This window comes from Erpetoichthys calabaricus, chromosome 2 (genome assembly GCF_900747795.2).
Source record: "Erpetoichthys calabaricus chromosome 2, fErpCal1.3, whole genome shotgun sequence".
Taxonomy (NCBI): domain Eukaryota; kingdom Metazoa; phylum Chordata; class Cladistia; order Polypteriformes; family Polypteridae; genus Erpetoichthys; species Erpetoichthys calabaricus.
In genome coordinates, this window is record NC_041395.2 from 133,967,902 (window position 1) to 133,990,166 (window position 22,265).

General features: G+C 36.2%; 1 protein-coding gene across 2 annotated transcripts in view; it reads left to right on the forward strand.

Annotated features, from left to right (window-relative positions):
- Positions 1–13,544: 13,544 nt before the first annotated feature.
- Positions 13,545–22,265, forward strand: part of dhx36 (DEAH (Asp-Glu-Ala-His) box polypeptide 36) — a 95,331-nt gene continuing 86,610 nt past the window's right edge. Inside the window, exons 1-4 of one of the 2 annotated variants that reach the window (XM_051923923.1) lie at positions 13,545–14,060; positions 15,286–15,419; positions 17,266–17,431; positions 18,135–18,173. In XM_051923923.1, the coding sequence (XP_051779883.1) occupies positions 13,809–14,060; positions 15,286–15,419; positions 17,266–17,431; positions 18,135–18,173 (591 nt within the window). In that variant the 5' untranslated portion in view covers positions 13,545–13,808. The remainder of the gene's footprint in view (positions 14,061–15,285; positions 15,420–17,265; positions 17,432–18,134; positions 18,174–22,265) is intronic. The other variant, XM_051923922.1, reaches the window with a different exon arrangement.

Sequence of the window (22,265 nt, forward strand, 5' to 3'; positions counted from 1 at the left end):
CCATGGGGGAGAGGGTGATCTAACAAATCTAAGAAATCAAAATTTAGTCCTTTGGCACCCAAGTGCACAACACTCTGCAGGAAAATGGTCAAGACTGAGAACAAGAAAGTGCTGATAATTGCATACTTCATAATGCACAATATTACAATAAAATGCTTCCCAGGGAAAAGGTATCCAACATCGAGACAAAATTGGACTTTATGGCCAACAATGAAGTATCTACTTAGTTGCTACATGTTGGCATAAATTATATCATTTTGCATCAATCTGGGGTATTAAAGAGGAACTTCATATTTGTGTATGCCAAAGCTGAAAGAATATGTCAGGAATTAATTGTGTTTGGCCCCTTATCAAGATTATATAGAAAGGGACGTGATCTATGGGAGACCACATTCCTTTTACTGAGAGACCTGTTAATAACTGAGATGATGTTTTGAGAAAGTCCTTTAGTTTTTAAGAGAGACTGTCTTTATCCAAACTGGAGGAGCTGTTTTATTTTATCTGAGAATTCAGACAGAGAGGGTACCGTAGAATCAGCAGACTCGCTATGTAAAATGTGAACCCATGTTCACATTCAAATGGGGCTATCTTAAGAAAAGAGTTACAAAGAATATTACAAGCAAATTCAGTGAGAGACAAGACATCAAACCAATGGACTGAAAAGAGTTATTTTTAAGATATTTCAGAAGGTTCTGATCCATTCAGTTCTGGGTGATATCCAGATGTTTCCTTGAGGACCCGGATTCTCATTTTGAGTCCAGTGGCTGGTTGTTATCTGTGTGGAGTTTTCATGTTTTTCCCACATCTGTCTGGTTGCTTAGTTTTTCATACTTTCAAAACATGTACCGTACATTTTATTTTGATTGCCAACTGTAGATTAGCCTTGTGTGAAAGTAGTGTGGGTCCTGTGTTGAACTGATACCCTTTGCAGGGTCTTGCTCCCAGTACTGCCAGGGCAGGCTCTGGGTCCTGATGTAAATCTGAATTGGATTAAACAGCTTTAATAATATTATGTTGCATGCATGTGACTACAAAAATAGTCACAGTAGAGTCAGCTAACTGACCACCTTCTAACACATATAACCACCATTGTCTGAACACTAGTCCATTGCAGATCATTCTCTAGATAGAAACTTGCACCTAGAATGTCAACAGTGCTTCAGTAATAAATGTGTTTTTTATTTAAACTTGCATTGATATACATAACAGTCTTTTTTTAAGGTAAATTTTAGGCAGATTAATTAGCATGTTTTGCATATAATAAGCAGACATCAAATGATTAATTATTAAATTATGAACTAGATTATCCACAAATTATACTTCAACAAAATGACAAGTATCTTAATGGTGCATTTTCAAGTGTCTTTTACACTCTGCCATATTTTCAGCTTTATACTTGTTAGAAATTTTCAAACTGACATCTCTGCCCACACTCTTTTTGCTGCTCTCCATACGTTCAGTCTCATTGTGCATTCATTGTCGGTCTACTTAAAGAGGGAAACGCTAATTAAGTGCAGAGAAAATAGTCTGAACATGCCTAATGGTCTTAAAAGTTGCATATTAATGAGCCAAGTTAAGAATATATTTTTAATGTTAAAAAAATGTACATGAACAGACAACTGTCTCATATATTGCTTTTCTTTTTGATCATGATCAACATGGAATGTAACTTTGGGTCTGTTTTGACAACTTTTTTTTTTTGGTTTCTACTCCTGTGGTGATACTTTTACATGTGTGCAGTTCTTCAGGTGTACATGCAAAGCTATCAAGGGGCTATCATTTTCTGCTTTAGTCTGTGGTGCAACAGCACACTCCACAGTGCCCGTGTGCTTATAGATAGATAGATAGATAGATAGATAGATAGATAGATAGATAGATAGATAGATAGATAGATAGATAGATAGATAGATAGATAGATAGATAGATAGATAGATAGATAGATAGATAGATAGATAGATAGATAGATAGATAGATAGATAGATAGATAGATAGATAGATAGTGTGGTTGTGTGAGGCATAATACAAGATCCAAAATAAATGTTGGGGTGTCTGTTGGGTTGTCCCTTTTAATAAAAGAGTTGTGTATAACAAAAACATAACAATAAGGCTGAACTTCCTTCTTAAGCGATGGCTCAGATCTGGGGTACAGCTCTATCCTGGGCTGAGCTTGTGCCCCAATGAGAATCCACCTTCTAGTAGCGCCTTCTTAGTGCTGTGGGAACAAAATGAAATGATGCTGTTAGCAACAGCAACCCTTTTCGTCTGCAAATGGTATTGCTTACCTTGGATAAGACTGATATAGTAGGTGACCCTCATACGTGCATGTGTGACAATAGATAGATAGATAGATAGATAGATAGATAGATAGATAGATAGATAGATAGATAGATAGATAGATAGATAGATAGATAGATAGATAGATAGATAGATAGATAGATAGATAGATAGATAGATAGATAGATAGATAGATAGATAGATAGATAGATATTTGTCTCCAGGAGACATTTTGGCATTTTACAGAAGCTCTTTGATAGATAAATTGAGAATGGTGAAATACTGTTCATGCATGTTTCTACTTCTTCAGCAGTGTTCACTGCAACAACTGATATAAAGTGAGACTGAGTACACAGCAGTACTGTTGGCAGCTTGAACTCTTACAAGCACAGCCATTAGCTCCATATTTTAGAATGTAATAGAAGAAAATGTATTTTTATCTTGTTACATTACTCAGACATATTAGTGTACAGTATGTCTGTGCCATTTTAGACAGTTGTTTTCTTATCTGTTAAACATTGTCAAGTACAAATTACTAGCCCAAACCAAAATATAACAACACAATTAGGTTTGAGTAAGCCAATGTTCAATTGCCTGAATTTATGAAAATGTAAGTCATGTCAAATGTTGAATAAGTGTCATATGAAATAGCTCAATCAGGATCCATAAGAAAATCATGGAAAGTTAATGTCACCCCTTTTCTGGATTTGTATCCCCTTTTGATGCTCAACCTTCTTCTTAAGCTGAACATCAAGATTTAAATGAATATGGAATGAAGAGATACAAATTATTTGTTCTAGTAATTGTATGCAGAGTAAAACACATGAGACACACAGCTAGAGAAAGCAGGACAAAACACCATTATCCCACTAAGAAATAACAGGAAAAAGGAGCAGGATAATTTGCAGTCAGGTTAAGATTGTAATTTAAAAAGTAGCTTCAATCAAAAACTTCAACAAAAACCATCTATCCACTCATTTTCAGAGAGATGTTTATTCTTATTAGGATAACACAAAAATAACAGAGAAGAGTTTTACTTAAAGGACCAGAGAAGCAAATATTCATAACCAGGAAAACAATTAAACACTATTTTCAAACACAAAGTCAAAAACACAGGACTGCACTCAAAAATACATAGATTGACATGGTATTGCATGTCAAAACTGGAGACGTCTGATTTAAGTCATGTTTACTACAAAAAGAGCTCCTCTGAACAATGTCTTTTAATTTCCAATCAATACTTGGGTTGTGTTTTTGAAGAAATGTACGACCCAAAATAATCTGAGCGCCTCAGGACTGGATAAAAAAGTAGGTGACTGATTCTTAATGTAAGATTGATTCTTGATTGTTTATACTGTAAAAGTAAAAGAAATATGTTCAAGGAAACCAGAACCTAATGGTTTCCCGTCAACTGACAGTATGTTTAATTTAAAATTAATAATCATTTAGGTAAATGTAATGCTTCCTTTAAGCCAGAAATGATAAAGTTCTCTGTAGATGCAGAATTAATTATTGAAGGCACATTCATGACATTTGCTAGTGTGGCGAACAGCAGTAAGTTTATACAAAGTTTTTCACTACTTAGACCCTGTTTCTGATAACTTTGCAACATTATTTTAACATGCTGTTACATTATTTCTGTTGGTTTTGTTTATTGTTTATTAATTATGTTATGTTATTTAAAATCTATATGTAATGATTTATTCTGTTATGCTCCTTGTACTTTCTGGGTGGAGCCCCAAGAGGCAGGGCCAACCTGACATTACTGCTGAATGACCACCCTCAGCGTTTATCTTCAGAGGGTAAAAGCAGACCCTTCAGTGATCCATATAAGTTCTTTTAAATGTGTTTAAAGTGAGTTTTGGATTTCCTAGTTTATTGGGATTTTTGTTTCTGTTCTTGGTTTTTGATTTTTTTTGAGACTTTCTTAATAAATACTCTCATTTATAAAGCTTCTGCTCTGTGACAGGTCTTTTCTAGTCAAAGGTTGTATGGTTCCATTCCCTAGAAGGGCATTTATGTGTTCTTTATAGTTTTGGGGCACTGAAGAGATTGTTTTGGAACTGTGAAAGCCAGTATCTCATTTTCAGCCTAAGTAGGCTAATGCCTATCTGTGGAGTGGGGAGGCCAAACTCCTTGGGGTGAGGCCAGTTGTAGGCAGGCTGGGAAGGCTTGGCCTGACTTGGCTTGCGGAGCTTTTAGAAAGACAATGCAAATATCATAGTAAACACATATCATTTTGGGGTCACTCATATTTGGAGTTTCCAGTTCCTGGTCTGGGAAAGAGGGCGACAAAGAAAATTTTAAAATAAAGGACCATCCAGGAACAAACTTAAATCCTATTGTAAAGCCAAAATCCAAAAGCAAAATCGTAATAAAAAATATGTAGCTCAAAAGTCTTTTACCAGGAAGAAAAATAAACACACAATATAGTTTTGTTATACTTCCGGAAATTTGGATAGCAAGATGAAGTTTGGGAATTACTTTTTTTCTTATGCTCTTGGAAGTGTTTAGTGTTGTCCAGCAACATCATAACAAAACTCCACAAAATGCTGGTGAAATAGAATTCAAAATGATGTTCAAAAGAATGGCTCAAAATAATCTATATTGTATATATAAAAGTCAATGTATGTGTGTACAGATGTATGTATGTTCCAGCATCACTTCCGAACACCTGGAGCGATTTTCATGAAACTTGGTACACGTTTCTCATTGGTAGACTAAAAATACTGTAGTGTGAAATCAACCCTAACTCTGGGTAGGGTGGGGGGTGATCTTGCGGTCTTGTATGCATGTTATAATCCACGAGAGGGTGAACTGGAAGTGACTATTTGAGCACCACCGCACTCCTGTTGCTTTTGAAATTAAATAGAGTTGGCCAGATCCGAGTGTCAACTGGATGATAACATGCAAGACCGGAAGACAAGCACATTAGTGAATCTTCATTGTTTGTTAATTTATTTTTATTTTTAAAGATATGTTTTTTTTAAATTATATTTTTCTCATACAGTTAAAAAAAATACTTTATTTTCCTCCCAGGCAATGCTGGGTATTTCAGCAAGTTACAAATATTTTAAATTATTTGTCTAGAATGCTGGTAACTGAATTGGATTCTGAAACCTCTAAAACATATAGTTACATTAAAAGAAAAGTAAAAATATGTCTCAAACATACACAATAAAATAAAAAATAATACCAATCAACAGTTCTGTGCAATCATAGCTTCTCTGAAAAAAAATCTACTGTGGATGGATGGATGGCATTTTCATCTCAAGGTGCACTTAGATATTCATACTTTCCAAGCTAAATACTGTAATAGTAACCAGTCAATTTAACCAGTACACCTTTATGAAGTGAGAGGAAGCTCTGATCCTGAGCCTTCTCTGCTGAGGTAAATAACCAGAAGGAAGGCTCAGAAGTGATCTTATTTGGGTGGCCCAACCTTTTGGGGCCTCACCAACAAAGAACAAGGAACAGATGCACATTTAAAGTGACAGTACACAATTACCAACTATAAACAAAATTGAAAGCAATAACATCAAAATATGAAAAATAATACAAAGACAACAAAAACAACAATGTAACATAAACACATGTTAATATATAACAGCCGGAACATTCAGGGAAAAAACATGAAAACATGGGAAAAAAATGTAAACTTAATACAGAAAGTGACCAGGCCTAGTTTTGAAACTGTGAAGCTCTCAGGCAATATCTCTAACTACTGTGCTATCATATTGGGCCACAGAGAAAGTCAAGAGGCAAAATCCTTATAGGAAAAAAGGTTATAAATATAATAAATCACTGTATAACATGAAACACAAAAAGAATAGGTAAACAAACTCAGTGAAGGGTGACTCCTGGTTATACAAATGTTTGTTAAATATTCAAGCAATGGAGACTAAGATGTCTTTCCATGATGACCAAGTAATTGTTGTTGCTAAGCAATTGCAAATTGGAGGATTGACTAAAAGAGTGGTCAATTTTAAGATATGTGTCATGAATGTCAGAATATTGTTAATTTTTATTGGGTTTAATAAATTTTTCCTTTGAATAATTGGGGCCTTGATCCATACAGAACTAAGTTTCATTTTCTTTTTTGTTTTCCTCGTTATTTTATTCTACTGTCATATTTTTTTTTGGTCCACGCCACTTTGTGTACTCATTACTATGATGCAGGCATTCATTACTAAGGACACACAACCAAAAATCATATCTTGAGATATCATTGGTGCAATGCTGTTCAAGCTAAGACTGCATGGGATTCAGTAACCAGGTTTGTGGATACAAAACGAGAAACTTTCCTGTATGCTTTGATAAAAACTGTTGACTTTTTCATTAGGTCTTTATATTTTGATTTTTGATTAATGTTTTGGGTGTAGTGACACAATCATTTTGACTTTGTAGTCATTACAACTGCTTGTGTCCTGACTTACATTTCACCTCCTGGTTCTTCTGTGTCCTCCAAATGTCTACCAAATTCTATTAAGGCAGTAAGGTACAAAGCAAACCTGTTCGTCATGGGCAAATTCATGCATACACCTAAACCTACTCAACACTTAGAGACGGAGATTAATGTGATATGAAGGTTACATAGAACATAGGAGGACCTGGAGAAGACTCATGCAGACAGGAAAAACACTACACAGAGAGTGACAAGATTGGGAATTAAATGTTTGTGATTAAAAGTATCAGGTAGCATCCCTGAACAGTGTACTATCATTTGACTCAATGTATTTTTGAGATTTTCTATATGTGTCCTGAAAATATATCCAAATAACAACCTGAACATTTTAAAGATTATTTAGATATAATTTCCACAGTTTTAGCACTGAGTGGTGTCAATGCATCATTATACTCTGAGTCTAATAATACCTCAATTGGAAAGATACAAACAAAGATGTTTAGATGTACTGTACACAAAGCAAGGATATTTTACACACACAAATAAGTCCATACTATTCATTTTTAAATCTCAATTATTCCTTTTTTATGTCAGGACTATACACAATTCCAGCAACAAATCCTAGTGACATTAACAATAAAACATAACTCCAATATTTATATGCTCTGGTCCATTTCTAAATTTGGATTAATCTGAATAAGTATATGGATGGATATATTTTGTAATGCATTAAGCAAAGTGACCTAACTTTGTAATCTGGAGAAGAGTTCTGTAATTGCATAACTGGTAGAATAAAAAAAAAGCCATTTTTGTCAACTGAACTTTTTAGGAACCTTGTTATGATGTTTAACAACTCCATTTAGGTATTTTAGTAGGGTTTCCAAACAAAATTTTCAATTGCAATCAGTCTCAGAATTAATCACATTTATCTAAGGCAGTTCATAAATGTCCAGTAGGCCCCAGTGAATTTCATTGCTATATGATTTTCTTAGCTGCTCAAACTGTGAAGACCTGTGCCTTTCATATAAATCCTTGATACATAATACAATCGTCCCATGTGAAAGCAATGCGTAAAAATAGTCAGACCTCGCTGAATCACGTCTCTCAGCCCTGTATCTTCAATTATTTTTACCAGTCTATAGTCTGATATGATTCAGTTTGCAATAAATACAGTCATGGCCAAAAGTTTTGAGAATGACACACATATTAATTTTCACAAAGTTTGCTACCTAAGATTTTATAAAGGCAATTTGCATATACTCCAGAATGTTATGAAGAGAGATCAGATGAATTGCAATTAATTGCAAAGTCCCTCTTTGCCATGAAAAACCCATTTCCACTGCTGTAGTGAAGATGGCTTCAGGGTGCTCAAGAAAGTCCAGCAAGCGCCAGCACCGTCTCCTAAAGTTGATTCAGCTGTGGGATCGGGGTAAAACCAGTCAGGCAGGCACGTGTGAGTGCATCTGCATGCACAGTAAGGCAAAGACTTTTGGAGGATGGCCTGGTGTCAAGAAGGGCAGCAAAGAAGTCACTTCTCTCCAAGGAAAACATCAGGGGCAGACTGATATTCTGCAAAAGATACATGGATTGGACTGCTGAGGACTGGGGTAAAGTAATTTACTCTGATAAATCCCCTTTCTGATTATTTGGGGCATCCAAAAAAAAAGATTGTCCGGAGGAGAAAAGGTGAGCGCTACAATCAGTCCTGTGTCATGTCAACAGTAAAGCATCCTGAGACAATTCATGTGTGGGGTTGCTTCTCAGCCAAGGGAATGGGCTCACTCACAATTTTGCCTAAGAACACAGCCATGAATAAAGATTGGTACCAAAGCATCCTCCAAGTTCAACTTCTCCCAACCATCCAAGAACAGTTTGGTAATGAACAATGCCTTTTCCAGCATGATGGAGCACTATGGCATAAGGCAAAAGTGATAACTAAGTGGCTCTGGGAACAAAACATCAAAATTTTGGGTCCATGGTCAGGAAACTCCCCAGACCTTAATCCTATTGAGAATTTGTGGTCAATCCTCAAGAGGCGGGTAGATAAACAAAACCCCATAAATTCTGACAAACTCCAAGCATTGACTATACAAGAATGGGCTGCCATGAGTCAGGATTTGGCCCAGAAGTTGATTGACAGCATGCCAGGGCAAATTGCAGAGGTCTTGAAAAAGAAATATTGCAAATATTGACTCTTTGCATAAACGTAATGTCATTGTCAATAAAAGCCTTTATGAAATGCTTGTAATTATACTTCAGTATACCATAGAAACATCTGACAAAAAGATCTAAAAACAATGAAGCAGCAAACTTTGTGAAAACCAATATTTATGGCATTCTCAAAATGTTTGGCCATGGCTGTAGTGGTAGTTAATGCTTTAGATTTTGTTTTATTCATTGACATAAGTTGAGTTGTACACACATGAATTGTAGTCAGTGATAGATTTTGCTCCCTGTTGTTAGTGTTTTCTAACAGTGGCATCATGCAAGTTTTTCTCTTAAGCAATAAACCAAGGACATACTTGTGTAAAATTTAAATTTACCCACATTAAGTTTACAACTATCAACAATTTTTGCTTTGAACCATTAAAGTGAGTTTTTAATCAAAAACTATCATCATAAATTTTGTCTTAATTAGCCATCATTAAAAGAATACTTTAGATCAGGAGTTCCCAAACTGTAAGTCAAAATGCCCCCAAAATATTGTATCATCTGATCAGGGCACCCACTAATATAAAGCTAATACTATAAAGTGGAGCATGACCTTGGACCTCTGTTACTGCTAACAACAGTCATACTACATGATTTTGTATAATGCAAGTAGTAAACCCCTCAATTAAAGCAGATGCTTAACTGGAGCAGACTTTGACATATACAGTATGTGACTAGCTGTACCTCATGGCTGCGCCCACAAAGTAATGAAACAGGACAAACTTTAAAAATCAATAAACGTTGGCACTATATCTGATCGTGTTAAACTCTGATGGGAGAGCGTTCCCCATGTAGGGAGAAACGCACATGGCTGTGATATCTCTGGCAATCAGCAGCTACCCTCTAAAACACATGGAGCTCTGATCTCTCTCTCAAAAACGTCAAAAGTTACTCCTTAACAATCTGTAGATGATAATGTCTGTTGAACAAACAGGTATCGCTAGCTAAGCAGAGGCAAGGTGCACTCCAATACGTGGCGAGACGTAGACCAACTCGAACAGAGGCTGGCAAGTGAATGAGGATGGCACTGCCCCCCTGCTCTCAGTCCACAGCCACTTTCTTGGATTTGCATAAATACATTGGTACCGCAAGCGAACTATGGTACTTAGCGCGATGACAGAAGTCTCAAAATCAACTGGAAGGATCGAACAAATTATAGAAAACAACCAGATATACATCCGTTAAGTAATTCTCTCATGAAAAGCGGACACACATACAGACAGAACACGCTTGGGCCACAAAATTTTTAAAACCGTTTCTTAGTGAGCACCTATGGGCCAAGGGTAACCTACATTCCAAATTTCAAGTCCCAAGTCCTCATGGTTCGGGAGATTTTGTGATGAGTGAGTCAGTGGTATTTGGCTTTTATATATATAGATTACATGTCACATGATATCTCTAAGTCAAGAGTTTTGAACCTTTTTCTGGCATACTACGTCCAGGAATTGATGTAAAAAAGTACCAGAGTTTTTTATGAGTCTTAAATTGTTAAGTACTTACTAAACACAACTAACAGAGAGATTTCTTAAATCCCACCCCTGCCTCTAATATTGCATTTGGGGATCACAAATAGTTTTTTTGTGTGGTTGTGTATTTACTTTGATTTTTCTGATGTACATCAAATGCTTTTTTAATTAATTATTTTCTGTAAGGACAGTAGCCTAGATTGATAAGGAATAAAAATCAAAAAGGCTAAAATTTTCATATTTTTAATCTACAAAAATTATAGTTACATATGAATTCAGATCAAAAGAAGTAGAAAAATAACTCACGTTACATATAACGTTAGAACAAAGAAGAGGAAAATAACTCAAATTCAATTGTGAAGGTTATTTGTCCTTATGTTTTATTGGGTTATTAATGTCAATGACAGGCTCCAGTTTTGATAATTCTAAGCACAGCTCTGCTTCTAACTTCAGTCTATTCATATATTTATTTTAAAGAAAGGATGAAGGTTACCAGACACTTGCAACACTGTCTGAAACAATTGCTTCCAGGTGTTGATTAGAAGCAGTAACACTAAAATGCAATGTTAGATATGTGTACTTCATTATTAATAATTACTCAAATATGTCTTTATTATTCATTGTATATTATTCTGCTCTTGTCTGCCAATTTCTAAAACTGTTCTAAAAATAATAGTACAACAAATAAGTTCACCAAAACTAAAAATCATATAACATTGGATGATTGACAATGGGTAAACTGTGGTAACTGGTTTATCTATCTATCTATCTATCTATCTATCTATCTATCTATCTATCTATCTATCTATCTATCTATCTATCTATCTATCTATCTATCTATCTATCTATCTATCTATCTATCTATCTATCTATCTATCTATCTATCTGTCTATTGTTACTTCTATTTACAGATCCAATGCCTGCTTATAGATGACATCCAGCCACAGTTCTGTTAGTGGTTATAAGTCTAAAATGAATGTCCATCTAGGCGCCGTTTAGTCTAAAGGAGTCTCTACAGAGGTGTCAACTCAACATTGATTTATACCTTTCCTACCAGATAAAGAACAGAGTTGATCAAAGTGATGGTAGAGCTGCAGATTAGTCATTCACTGAAGTATTAATACAGGAATGTTGCTGATTTTCTGCATTTGTGTTAAATATGCTGTCTTAGCAAGACTTGTGTGCCACTAAAAGCCTAGTAAAATGAGCAATGCCTACTTTTCCCTACACCTAACACTCTCTCTTTCACAGAAATCCATCAGTCTTAGCATGTGATTTCTGAACAGTCTCTACCCTGGCATTGATCAGATCAAAGAGGTATGGAAGCGAGAGGTAGCTGTTCCTTTGTATCCAATTTAAGCACTGGAAGACTTTGAGTTAGTGGTGAACAAGGAAAAGAACGGGAATGAGTGAGACATTAGTGAAGCAGCAGGAGCAGGAGTACCGTGAGAGTAAGTGGTGGAATTTAAGTGCAGCTTAGAGTTGATACTCAAGGTCGGCTGCTGGGTAACCAACAATTCTTTTAAGTCTCACTTTTTTTTTGTTGCCTCACACACCATCTGACAGCTGTTTGTGTACTGCACAGGTTGAGGATTGCTGCTTTTGTACATAACTATATTGATACATGACTACATTTATGTAACAATTGAAGAACATTTCAGTTACCTATATGTTTATTTAAAAACTAGGAAATTTAAATACAATCCTTAAAATTGGAATCGATTTTTTTAATAATGTTAAACTTGCCGGGACTGTGGCCCCAATTCTGTAAAACATTGGCTTAGATAGCAATAGATGGTGAACAACACATGTATTGATTTAACTTGCACAAGTAAGATCAATAAGAGATCAGAGCTCCATAAGTGCATAATCCCCTAAGGTACAGTTGTGTTTTTAGAGGGATTTGAAAAAATGTTTCAAGATTTCACATTGTTAGAAAAGGATAACTAGACAGGAAACATACCCATACTCACACACACCAGGCCAATTTAAAATCTTTAATCCAGCAAACGTTGCTCTAAAACAAAAGAGCAAAACCCATTTGAAGATAAAATCAGCATTTTTATTGTCTATCCCACATCACACTGACCTGGTTTAGGTGCTTCTAATAATGGATGGATTACTTGCATAACTGAAAGAGCTATAGTATACATCAAAGCTTAATTGGAAACTAAAACATATTTCAGTATAAAACAAATGACAATTACATTCTCTGAGAAAATCTCTCTGCTTAAATTCCCACTTTGAAAGCATGTTCTCTTTTTCTTCTATGAATGACAGAAAAACACAATGTTAGCTTTGCCTGCATGAGTGAATGCTAAATTATAAGGTAACTTAGTTTAATTTTACTTAGCAGCATGCTGAATTACTGTTGACTCATGGATGAAAACTTCATGTTTCAAATTCCACACTCAGTCATTACCTGTGTGAGATTTTACTCACTCATTGTATCTGCATGAATATTGGCACACAGGCCTCCCTTTTACATCCCAAAGATGTGCATTCAATGTAACTGGCAACTCTAAACTGACCATGTTGGACTGTAAGCATGGGCATGTAGATTTGTGAGCTCCGGTGTACTGACCAGGGTGACATCGATCTTCGACCTGATGACCGCGTATAAAATTTAAGTGAATTTGAGAATATTGTATTGTTATTCAGAAAGCCTTTTCAGAGTCGAACCAATCCACCACTACAAGTTGAATTAGACTTATTTAAAGTTTGTCACTTTATTTATACAGTCATACCTATAAACCATTCCTTTATTTCTTGAGTTCCTCAGGGATATACTCCTTTTAAGGTTTAACAGAATTTATTTTACAGAATTGTGTCAAATCATTTCTGTATGGCGAGGTCTGTCTTGTCCAGCTTATTGATACATAAATCCAACACGTTGTGTTAGAGCTATAGCCAAAGTGGGTGATATTGAAAGCGGCTTTGCTGGATGCCGATTTGAGCACTACGACCACCTTGCATGTTAAAATAGGCACGGATATGTTAATATTTCGTTTTATTGATGAAGACACCAGTTCAATGTTAAACAAACGCATCCACATTCAAGCAAATTCCGTAAACAACCTGGCCTAGTGGAAATGCTCACGGAGAGAGAGAGAGAAAGGAAACACAGGCTCGACGTGAATGACGTAGAAGGTGAAGCGCGGCACAGCTTGCTGACGCAGTTTTAACGCGACGCGCCTGCTTTGCTTATTCTCGTCTTCAGGAGAGTTTTAACACCTCTGCCGTACTACACACGATAACTCACAGTTAAATTATTGTTGACGTGGTACACTAGCAACAATGTCATGCTGTGATTTTTGTCATGTTAGCTACCATTAGTGTTCGGTTGTATTCGTTATTTTGTAATTCTTTGAGCAAAAAAAAAAATATATATATATTTATATATGTAAAAACACACATCAGAAGAGTGTAGAGGATTGGTAGTCCTTTAGAATATGAGTTATGGGTACGGAAACAGGCGAGGCCGAGGTGGCGGTCGAGGTGGCTTTAATGATGGCAACCGATGGGACAGAGGAGGCAGTTCGAATACCAGTGACTCTTGGGATGAGCAAGCAAGTAGTGGAGGAGGAGGAGGTGGTGGTGGTCGCGGACGCGGACGGCATCCCGCACATCTGAAAGGAAAAGAAATCGGTTTATGGTACGCTAAAAGAGGGGGAGCGAAAAGAAAAGAAGAAGAGAGAAAATCGGTAAGTTCAAATGTGTTCTTTTGACAGTATCATCGCCAGGACGTGCTACTTTGTCTTAAGTGATTCCGTTAATTGGATTAAGTTACAAACCCACCAATTATGTGGAACGTACAGTATATTGTGAATTAATTTACTGGCATCAGTCTATCCGTTACACATCATACTTGGTCTGTTTCTCTGTGTCGCATGGGCCAGAACCTATCATGGCAGCACTGGTGAATAAAAGGTGGATACCAACCCAATTTCTGTGCCAGTCCATCATAGGACACATGCAATATACACCCACATTTGCTCATACAGTACCACAGTGAATGTTCACCAGCTAACATTCATAACATCATTATAAGGGAGAAAAGCGATAGTAGCCAGTGAAAACACACATAGGCACAGGGAGAATAGGTGTAATATTTGAAGAATAACATTGGGGAATAAGATTTACAGATTTCTGAGACCTAGGTTTGATTCCAGTGCCTGGTTGAAGTATGTGTGGAGTATTCACATTCTTTTGGGGGTTTTCTGCTGGTACTCCACTTTTCCTTCCACATTGCAAAGACACCTGTGTTGTGTTAATTAGCAAATGTAAATTGGTACTTTGTGTGTGTGTGTATGAGAGAGAGAGAGTGAGCAGGTGATGCAACAGACTGGCACACTGTGTCCAGGGTTGGTTCTTTTCTTTTGCTCAGCTTTGTGTGCATAGACTTGGGTTCCCAGATGATTCTGAATTGAACTAAGAGAGTTTGGGAATGTTCACGTATTGTATGTAGTAACAAATACGTGAACACTGACTTGTTTAATACAGTTAAGTTCATACAGTTAAGCCAGGAGCATAAACTTGTCAGTATGAGGCATTGGCAAGGATCACAAGAAACACATCCATTTCAAAGTCACTAGTTATTTTGTTGTTTTTTTTTTAGGATGTTAAAAAAACTGGGATTTAATGGGGGGAAAAAAACAAAGTGAACGTGGAGACATTACACAGAGTTTTTTGAAGCATAAGCAATTTCTGGTGTTGTCTGTTGTAATGGAAGACATGTTCCATTAATTGCAGTCATTTTAAAGTAATCGCAATGTAAATCACTCAATGCAATAAAACTAAAACTGTTATTTTAATACCAATCCAAAATTATCATCTCGGCTGTACTTTTCAAAACAAAAGTTTGTGACTGTATCAGAAATGTATTATATGGACAGACCTGTATGTAAACACTTTTGTGTTTTTAACTAGAGGGCTGTAGTGCAGATGGATGAATCCAGAGAACAGCATATTACAAACCTTCTTTGTTCAGTTCAAACAAAAAAAGTGGAGAAAGAGCTGCCTTGTTCATCCAGGTCTTCTTCAGCTCCTACAGGAGGCCAAAGGTAAGAACCTTTTCTTAAAGTTATTCTTTGTATAAATACTTTGTGAATTATGGTAATTAAGTAATATTTTACATTGCAGTTTAGTTGGTTGGTGTTTCTTTAAGGTGTTTTACTAGTTTGTTAGTCAGAATTGAAGCATGTTCTTTTGTGACGCTTATACATTTTTTATGGAGTTTCTGTTTTTTCCAAGAAGTATTTGAAGAATTGATGTCCTATTTGACTTTATTGAATTCTAAATAAAAATAGTAATAATGCTGGGTTAATGAAAAGGACTTGGGAGTTTTCAGTATTAAAAGTATCGAAGAATAATTTCCTTTTTATTGAATTAAAAAATGCAGATTTTTATTTCTGCATTTTCAGCCAGTGTTGGACTGTCAGATTTACTTCCATTGTTTTCGCAGTGGTGTTCAGATAACTTTAACTCTTGGTGAGGTATGGTTTCATTAACAGAAAGCTGAATGCTTGAGTTGGTGTCTTTGTGCTAAGAACTTTACTAAAAGTTGCCTAATTATTGTATTGAACAGTTAAACCACTATCAATCATTTTGTTTCTTTAGCTAAACAGAGCATTTTGTAAAAATGTATACAGAGTGGCTTAGCTGGAGAATGTGAATGCTTTTAAGCATCCTGACTTTTCTCTAAAATGATTTATGTCAGCGGCTATGAGCAGACAATGCAGATTCAAACTATTCTCCTCCAGCACATTGTGATATACAAAACAATTTATAATTATTAATTATAATTGTTATTGAAGGGAGTTAGATTCTCTTCTACCTATCCACTAATGTTGTGATTTAATCCTCCCTACTATGCTTGCGGAGTCAATAATCATGATGGCAGTATGAAATGACAATCTTTCCAAGAAGGACAACTTTTAGTTTTAAATTCCATACATATTTTTCAATTACATGTTCAAAGTTGTTTATTTTGTAACATTTTCACAAAGCCAAACAAGACCAGAATGAGTATTAACAAGAAAATATCCATCCATTTTCCAACCCGCTGAATCCAAACACAGGGTCATGGGGGTCCGCTGGAGCCAATCCCAGCCAACACAGGGCACAAGGCAGGAACCAATCCTGGGCAGGGTGCCAACCCACCACAGCAAGAAAATATAGTGTCTTGTAAAATTTGGTGTTGCTATACTGTATTTAAACTAGATCATAAATACACAACAAATTAGTTTTACTATCAACAAATTTTACATTGCAATTTATTTGGTTGGTTCTTCTTTGAAGGTAGTGGTAGCGCTGCTGCCTCGCAGTTAGGAGACCCGGGTTCACTTCCTGGGTCCTCCCTGTGTGGAGTTTGCATGTTCTCCCCGTGTCTGCGTGGGTTTCCTCCAGGTGCTCCGGTTTCCTCCCACAGTCCAAAGACATACCGGTTAGGTGCATTGGCGATCCTAAATTGTCCCTAGTGTGTGTGGGTGTGCCCTGCAGTGGGCTGGCGCCCTGCCCGGGATTTGTTCCTGCCTTGCGCCCTGTGCTGGCTGGGATTGGCTCCAGCAGATCCCCGTGACCCTGTGTTAGGATATAGCGGGTTGGAAAATGACTGACTCATTGACTAACTGGTTCTTCTTTGAGATGTCAGTCCGAATTGCATTCTTTTATGGTTTTTTATGGAATTTTATTTTTTGCCCTAAATAAAGAATATTAGCTAATATTATAATCTATATAAGAATTAATTTTTATTTTGTAAATATATAGGAAGCATTTTCAGTTGTAGGCAAATAAGCCAGTAATATTATTAGTACAGTTTCAATGCAATATACCTTGTTCATACTGTATATGCACTGGTCTTTCATATGTCCTTTTTTTATAGCAGTCATTTTTCCTTTCGTAATATAGATTAATTCATTCTGACAGTCCTGAGGTGAAGAACTGTACACAACAAGATGATAAGCAAGATTTAGAGTATTTGTTTCAAGATATTATTCAAAATTCAACTCTTGATCAAGAATTTAAAAATGATCTTCAGAAAAAAAAATCAGATTATAAGTATTTGGATATGAAGGTAAGGCTGTTACATAGTTTTCATTTAAACTGCAGTTTTAATTTATGATAGGTTGCCAAGCAACTATTTTTATTGTAAATATATGTTCTGATTAATCTAATAATTTGGTAATTAAATACAACAGTTTCTGTTTTTCTTACCTGTTTTTCTGAAAATACAGTTAATACTAGATTTTTTTTTTAATATAGAAAGTATTTCATATAAAAAGTAAAATCTTGATGAATGATATATGTGATTGTTTTTTAGGGTGCTGGTTTTGTTTATTTCATTTTCTTTTTAAATTTGCTTTGTTTATATAAGGACTTGCTTGAAACTACTTAGAAAAATTGTTGAGTGTTCTCTCTTATTTACTTTTCAATAATTGTTCTGTACAGTGCAGCTGTATTCTAATAATTATTAAGAAAACATGACTACTGTATATCTTTTAGTGATGCCTTTTTAACAAAGTAAAAATGTTTTTTAACTTTAGGATTTAATAGTTTCCTGTAATGAAATTTTAGATGTAAACAGCTAAAATGTTATCATATGAATAATTAGGCCAGATATTTAAAAAGTAAATTACTTTAAAGTAACAGTTGTCTGTCCCTTGTGTTTGATGTTTGCAGATGTATACAGATACCTACCTACTTTGTAACTTTACATCTTAACAATTTATTTATCATGAGGCTAGATGCGTTTCAGAATTTGTGTTATTCTCTTGCAGAGATTCAGGGAGAAGCTACCATCTTATGAAATGAGAAAGGTAAAATATTTGATATTTTTAAATTTGCAAACAGCTTGAAGCAATTACATATATATTTATTTTATTTGTTTATTCCAAAACTGACCCAGGGCCTACATGTCACGAGGTTTCCGCACTACGCTATTGCACTATATAGAAATTTTTGATTAGTGCACTATAATATAGTCTTATTTTAGTCTAATTTTAAATTTATTTCTTTGTTTATTGTGTTAGCATAGTTGAAAGAGCAATCAAGAAGACATTACATTCTCCATGCAAGAGCTGTTAATATGCATTCTAAATGAACCTGACTGGTGCAGATGGTGTGTTGTGGTGATTCTTGACAATGATTACCAGATTATATCTTTATTACTATCCCTGTGAATTTCCCCTTGGGATTAATAAAGTATCTATCTATCTATCTATCTATCTATCTATCTATCTATCTATCTATCTATCTATCTATCTATCTATCTATCTATCTATCTATCTACCTACCTACCTACCTACAGTGGTGTGAAAAACTATTTGCCCCCTTCCTGATTTCTTATTCTTTTGCGTGTTTGTCACACAAAATGTTTCTGATCATCAAACACATTTAACCATTAGTCAAATATAACACAAGTAAACACAAAATGCAGTTTGTAAATGGTGGTTTTTATTATTTAGGGTAGGGGTGGGCAGATTCAGTCCTGGAGGGCCGCAGTGGTTGCAGGTTTTTGTTCCAACCCAGTTGCTTAATTAAAAAAAATCCTTGTCAATTATTTAATTGCATGGCTTGTTAGTGCTTTAAATCTGCCATGTCAGGTCATTCTCATATCCTAGATTTATTTTCCTTTCTAAGGATATCATCCAAATGATTTGAAGTCTAAAACAGATGAGTAATTCTCAGTGCTTCACTTTTTTCTCTTCACTTTCCTTCCAAGTATTTAATTAAACCAAATAGTGTGTGATAAATACACACAGGTGTAAATGGTAACAAGCTAAATGGAGAAATGCTGGTCTCTTTTGTCATTTGCGTGGTATTGCTAATTATGAGCAATTAAAAACCAAGAATACAGCTGTTTATGACTAAAATAAGCAATAAGGGTTCAAAATCTTAACGAGTGAGACAACTAAAGTGAAGCTGAAGTGTTACTTGAGCAATAAGAGCTTCTTATTAAGCAATTGGGTTGGAGCAAAAACCTGCAGCCACTGCGGCCCTCCAGGACTGAATTTGCCCACCCCTGATTTAGGGAGAAAAAAAAATCCAAACCTACATGGCCCTGTGTGAAAAAGTAATTGCCCCCTGAACCTAATAACTGGTTGGGCCACCCTTAGCAGCAATAACTGCAATCAAACGTTTGCGATAACTTGCAATGAGTCTTTCACAGCACTCTGGAGGAATTTTGGCCCACTCATCTTTGCAAAATTGTTGTAATTCAGCTTTATTTGAGGGTTTTCTAGCATGAACCGCCTTTTTAAGGTCATGCCATAGCATCTCAATTGGATTCAGGTCAGGACTTTGACTAGGCCACTCCAAAGTCTTCATTTTGTTTTTCTTCAGCCATTCAGAGGTGGATTTGCTGGTGTGTTTTGGGTCATTGTCCTGTTGCAGCACTCAAGATCGCTTCAGCTTGAGTTGACGAACAGATGGCCGGACATTCTCCTTCAGGATTTTTTGGTAGACAGTAGAATTCATGGTTCCATCTATCACAGCAAGCCTTCCAGGTCCTGAAGCAGCAAAACAACCCCAGACCATCACACTACCACCACCATATTTTACTGTTGGTATGATGTTCTTTTTCTGAAATGCTGTGTTCCTTTTACGCCAGATGTAACGGGACATTTGCCTTCCAAAAAGTTCAACTTTTGTCTCATCAGTCCACAAGGTATTTTCCCAAAAGTCTTGGCAATCATTGAGTTGTCCATCCATCCATCCATTTTCCAACCTGCTGAATCCGAACACAGGGTCACGGGGGTCTGCTGGCGCCAATCCCAGCCAACACAGGGCACAAGGCAGGGAACCAATCCTGGGCAGGGTGCCAACCCACCGCAGGACACACACAAACACAAGCACACACCAAGCACACACTAAGGACAATTTAGAATCGCCAATCCACCTAACCTGCATGTCTTTGGACTGTGGGAGGAAACCGGAGCGCCCGGAGGAAACCCATGCAGACACGGGGAGAACATGCAAACTCCACGCAGGGTAGACCCGGGAAGCGAACCCAGGTCCCCAGATCTCCCAACTGCGAGGCAGCAGCGCTACCCACTGCGCCACCGTGCCGCCCTCATTGAGATGTTTCTTAGCAAAATTGAGACGAGCCCTAATGTTCTTTTTGCTTAACAGTGGTTTGCGTCTTGGAAATCTGCCATGCAGGCCGTTTTTGCCCAGTCTCTTTCTTATGGTGGAGTCGTGAACACTGACCTTAATTGAGGCAAGTGAGGCCTGCAGTTCTTTAGACGTTGTCCTGGGGTCTTTTGTGACCTCTCAGATGAGTCGTCTCTGCGCTCTTGGGGTAATTTTGGTCGGCCGGCCACTCCTGGGAAGGTTCACCACTGTTCCATGTTTTTGCCATTTGTGGATAATGGCTCTCACTGTGGTTCGCTGGAGTCCCAAAGCTTTAGAAATGGCTTTATAACCTTTACCAGACTGATAGATCTCAATTACTTCTGTTCTCATTTGTTCCTGAATTTCTTTGGATCTTGGCATGATGTCTAGCTTTTGAGGTGCTTTTGGTCTACTTCTCTGTGTCAGGCAGCTCCTATTTAAGTGATTTCTTGATTGAAACAGGTGTGGCAGTAATCAGGCCTGGGGGTGGCTACGGAAATTGAACTCAGGTGTGATACACCACAGTTAGGTTATTTTTTAACAAGGGGGCAATTACTTTTTCACACAGGGCCATGTAGGTTTGGATTTTTTTTCTCCCTAAATAATAAAAACCATCATTTAAAAACTGCATTTTGTGTTTACTTGTGTTATATTTGACTAATGGTTAAATGTGTTTGATGATCAGAAACATTTTGTGTGACAAACATGCAAAAGAATAAGAAATCAGGAAGGGGGCAAATAGTTTTTCACACCACTCTATCTATCTATCTATCTATCTATCTATCTATCTATCTATCTATCTATCTATCTATCTATCTATCTATCTATCTATCTATCTATCTATCTGACATGTTGTATTTCACTGATTTTGAATAGTAAATGGCAGAAAAGGATTATGATGAGTACAAAAAGTAACTAACATATGGCTTGTTTTGTTGTCATGTCAGATTGTGCACTTCATATTTGACATTCAACAACTGGGTTTTTTATGGCCACTTCTGATCACGATATTATTTTTAAAGCAGATCAGCACTTCTGAATCAACTTAACAATTTCAGGACATGACCCATCATCAATTAATGTGAATAATTCATTAGTGAGCCTTTAAATCTTTCAAAAAATAATGTACAAAGTCTGACCAACATTTTAATATGTTGTGAAAACCTGTATTTAAGTAAGATGATTTTGGCATTTGCAAAATCCATGAGTATTGCATACTTACAACTGAACGATATAACACTGACTTTAAACATTTGCAGTTTTCTGTTCAATTTATGTATTTAAATTGGAATATCCAATCATACATACAGTAGGTAAAGCTGAAATATGAATGAGACAGTTACTGTACAATTTGTAGTTTGTTGAAGACCTTAATTTTCATTTGGTAGTACCTGCATTATGGGTTTCATTCCAAAAATTTCCTTCCCTGTAATATTTAAAAAATGAACAACCATGATTTATTAAAAATGTGAATAGAGCATTTTATGTCTCGATTTATGCAGCCATGCAAATATTAATGTGGTGGCGCAATGGTAGTGCTTCTGCTTTGCAGTAAGGAGACTGGAAGATTGTGGGTTCGCTTCCCGGTTCCTCCCTGTGTGGATAGCGCTTTGAGTACTGAGAAAAGCGCTATATAAATGTAATGAATTATTATTATTATTATAATGTTTGCCGTGACTCTTGTAATACAAATAATTTAAAAAAATGCTTTCAGACATTTTTTTTGTTCTCTTAAGAAAGAGGAAAATGTTCCTTGCACCATCTAAAGGTTGTTAGAAGCAGTGCATTTTGTTGTA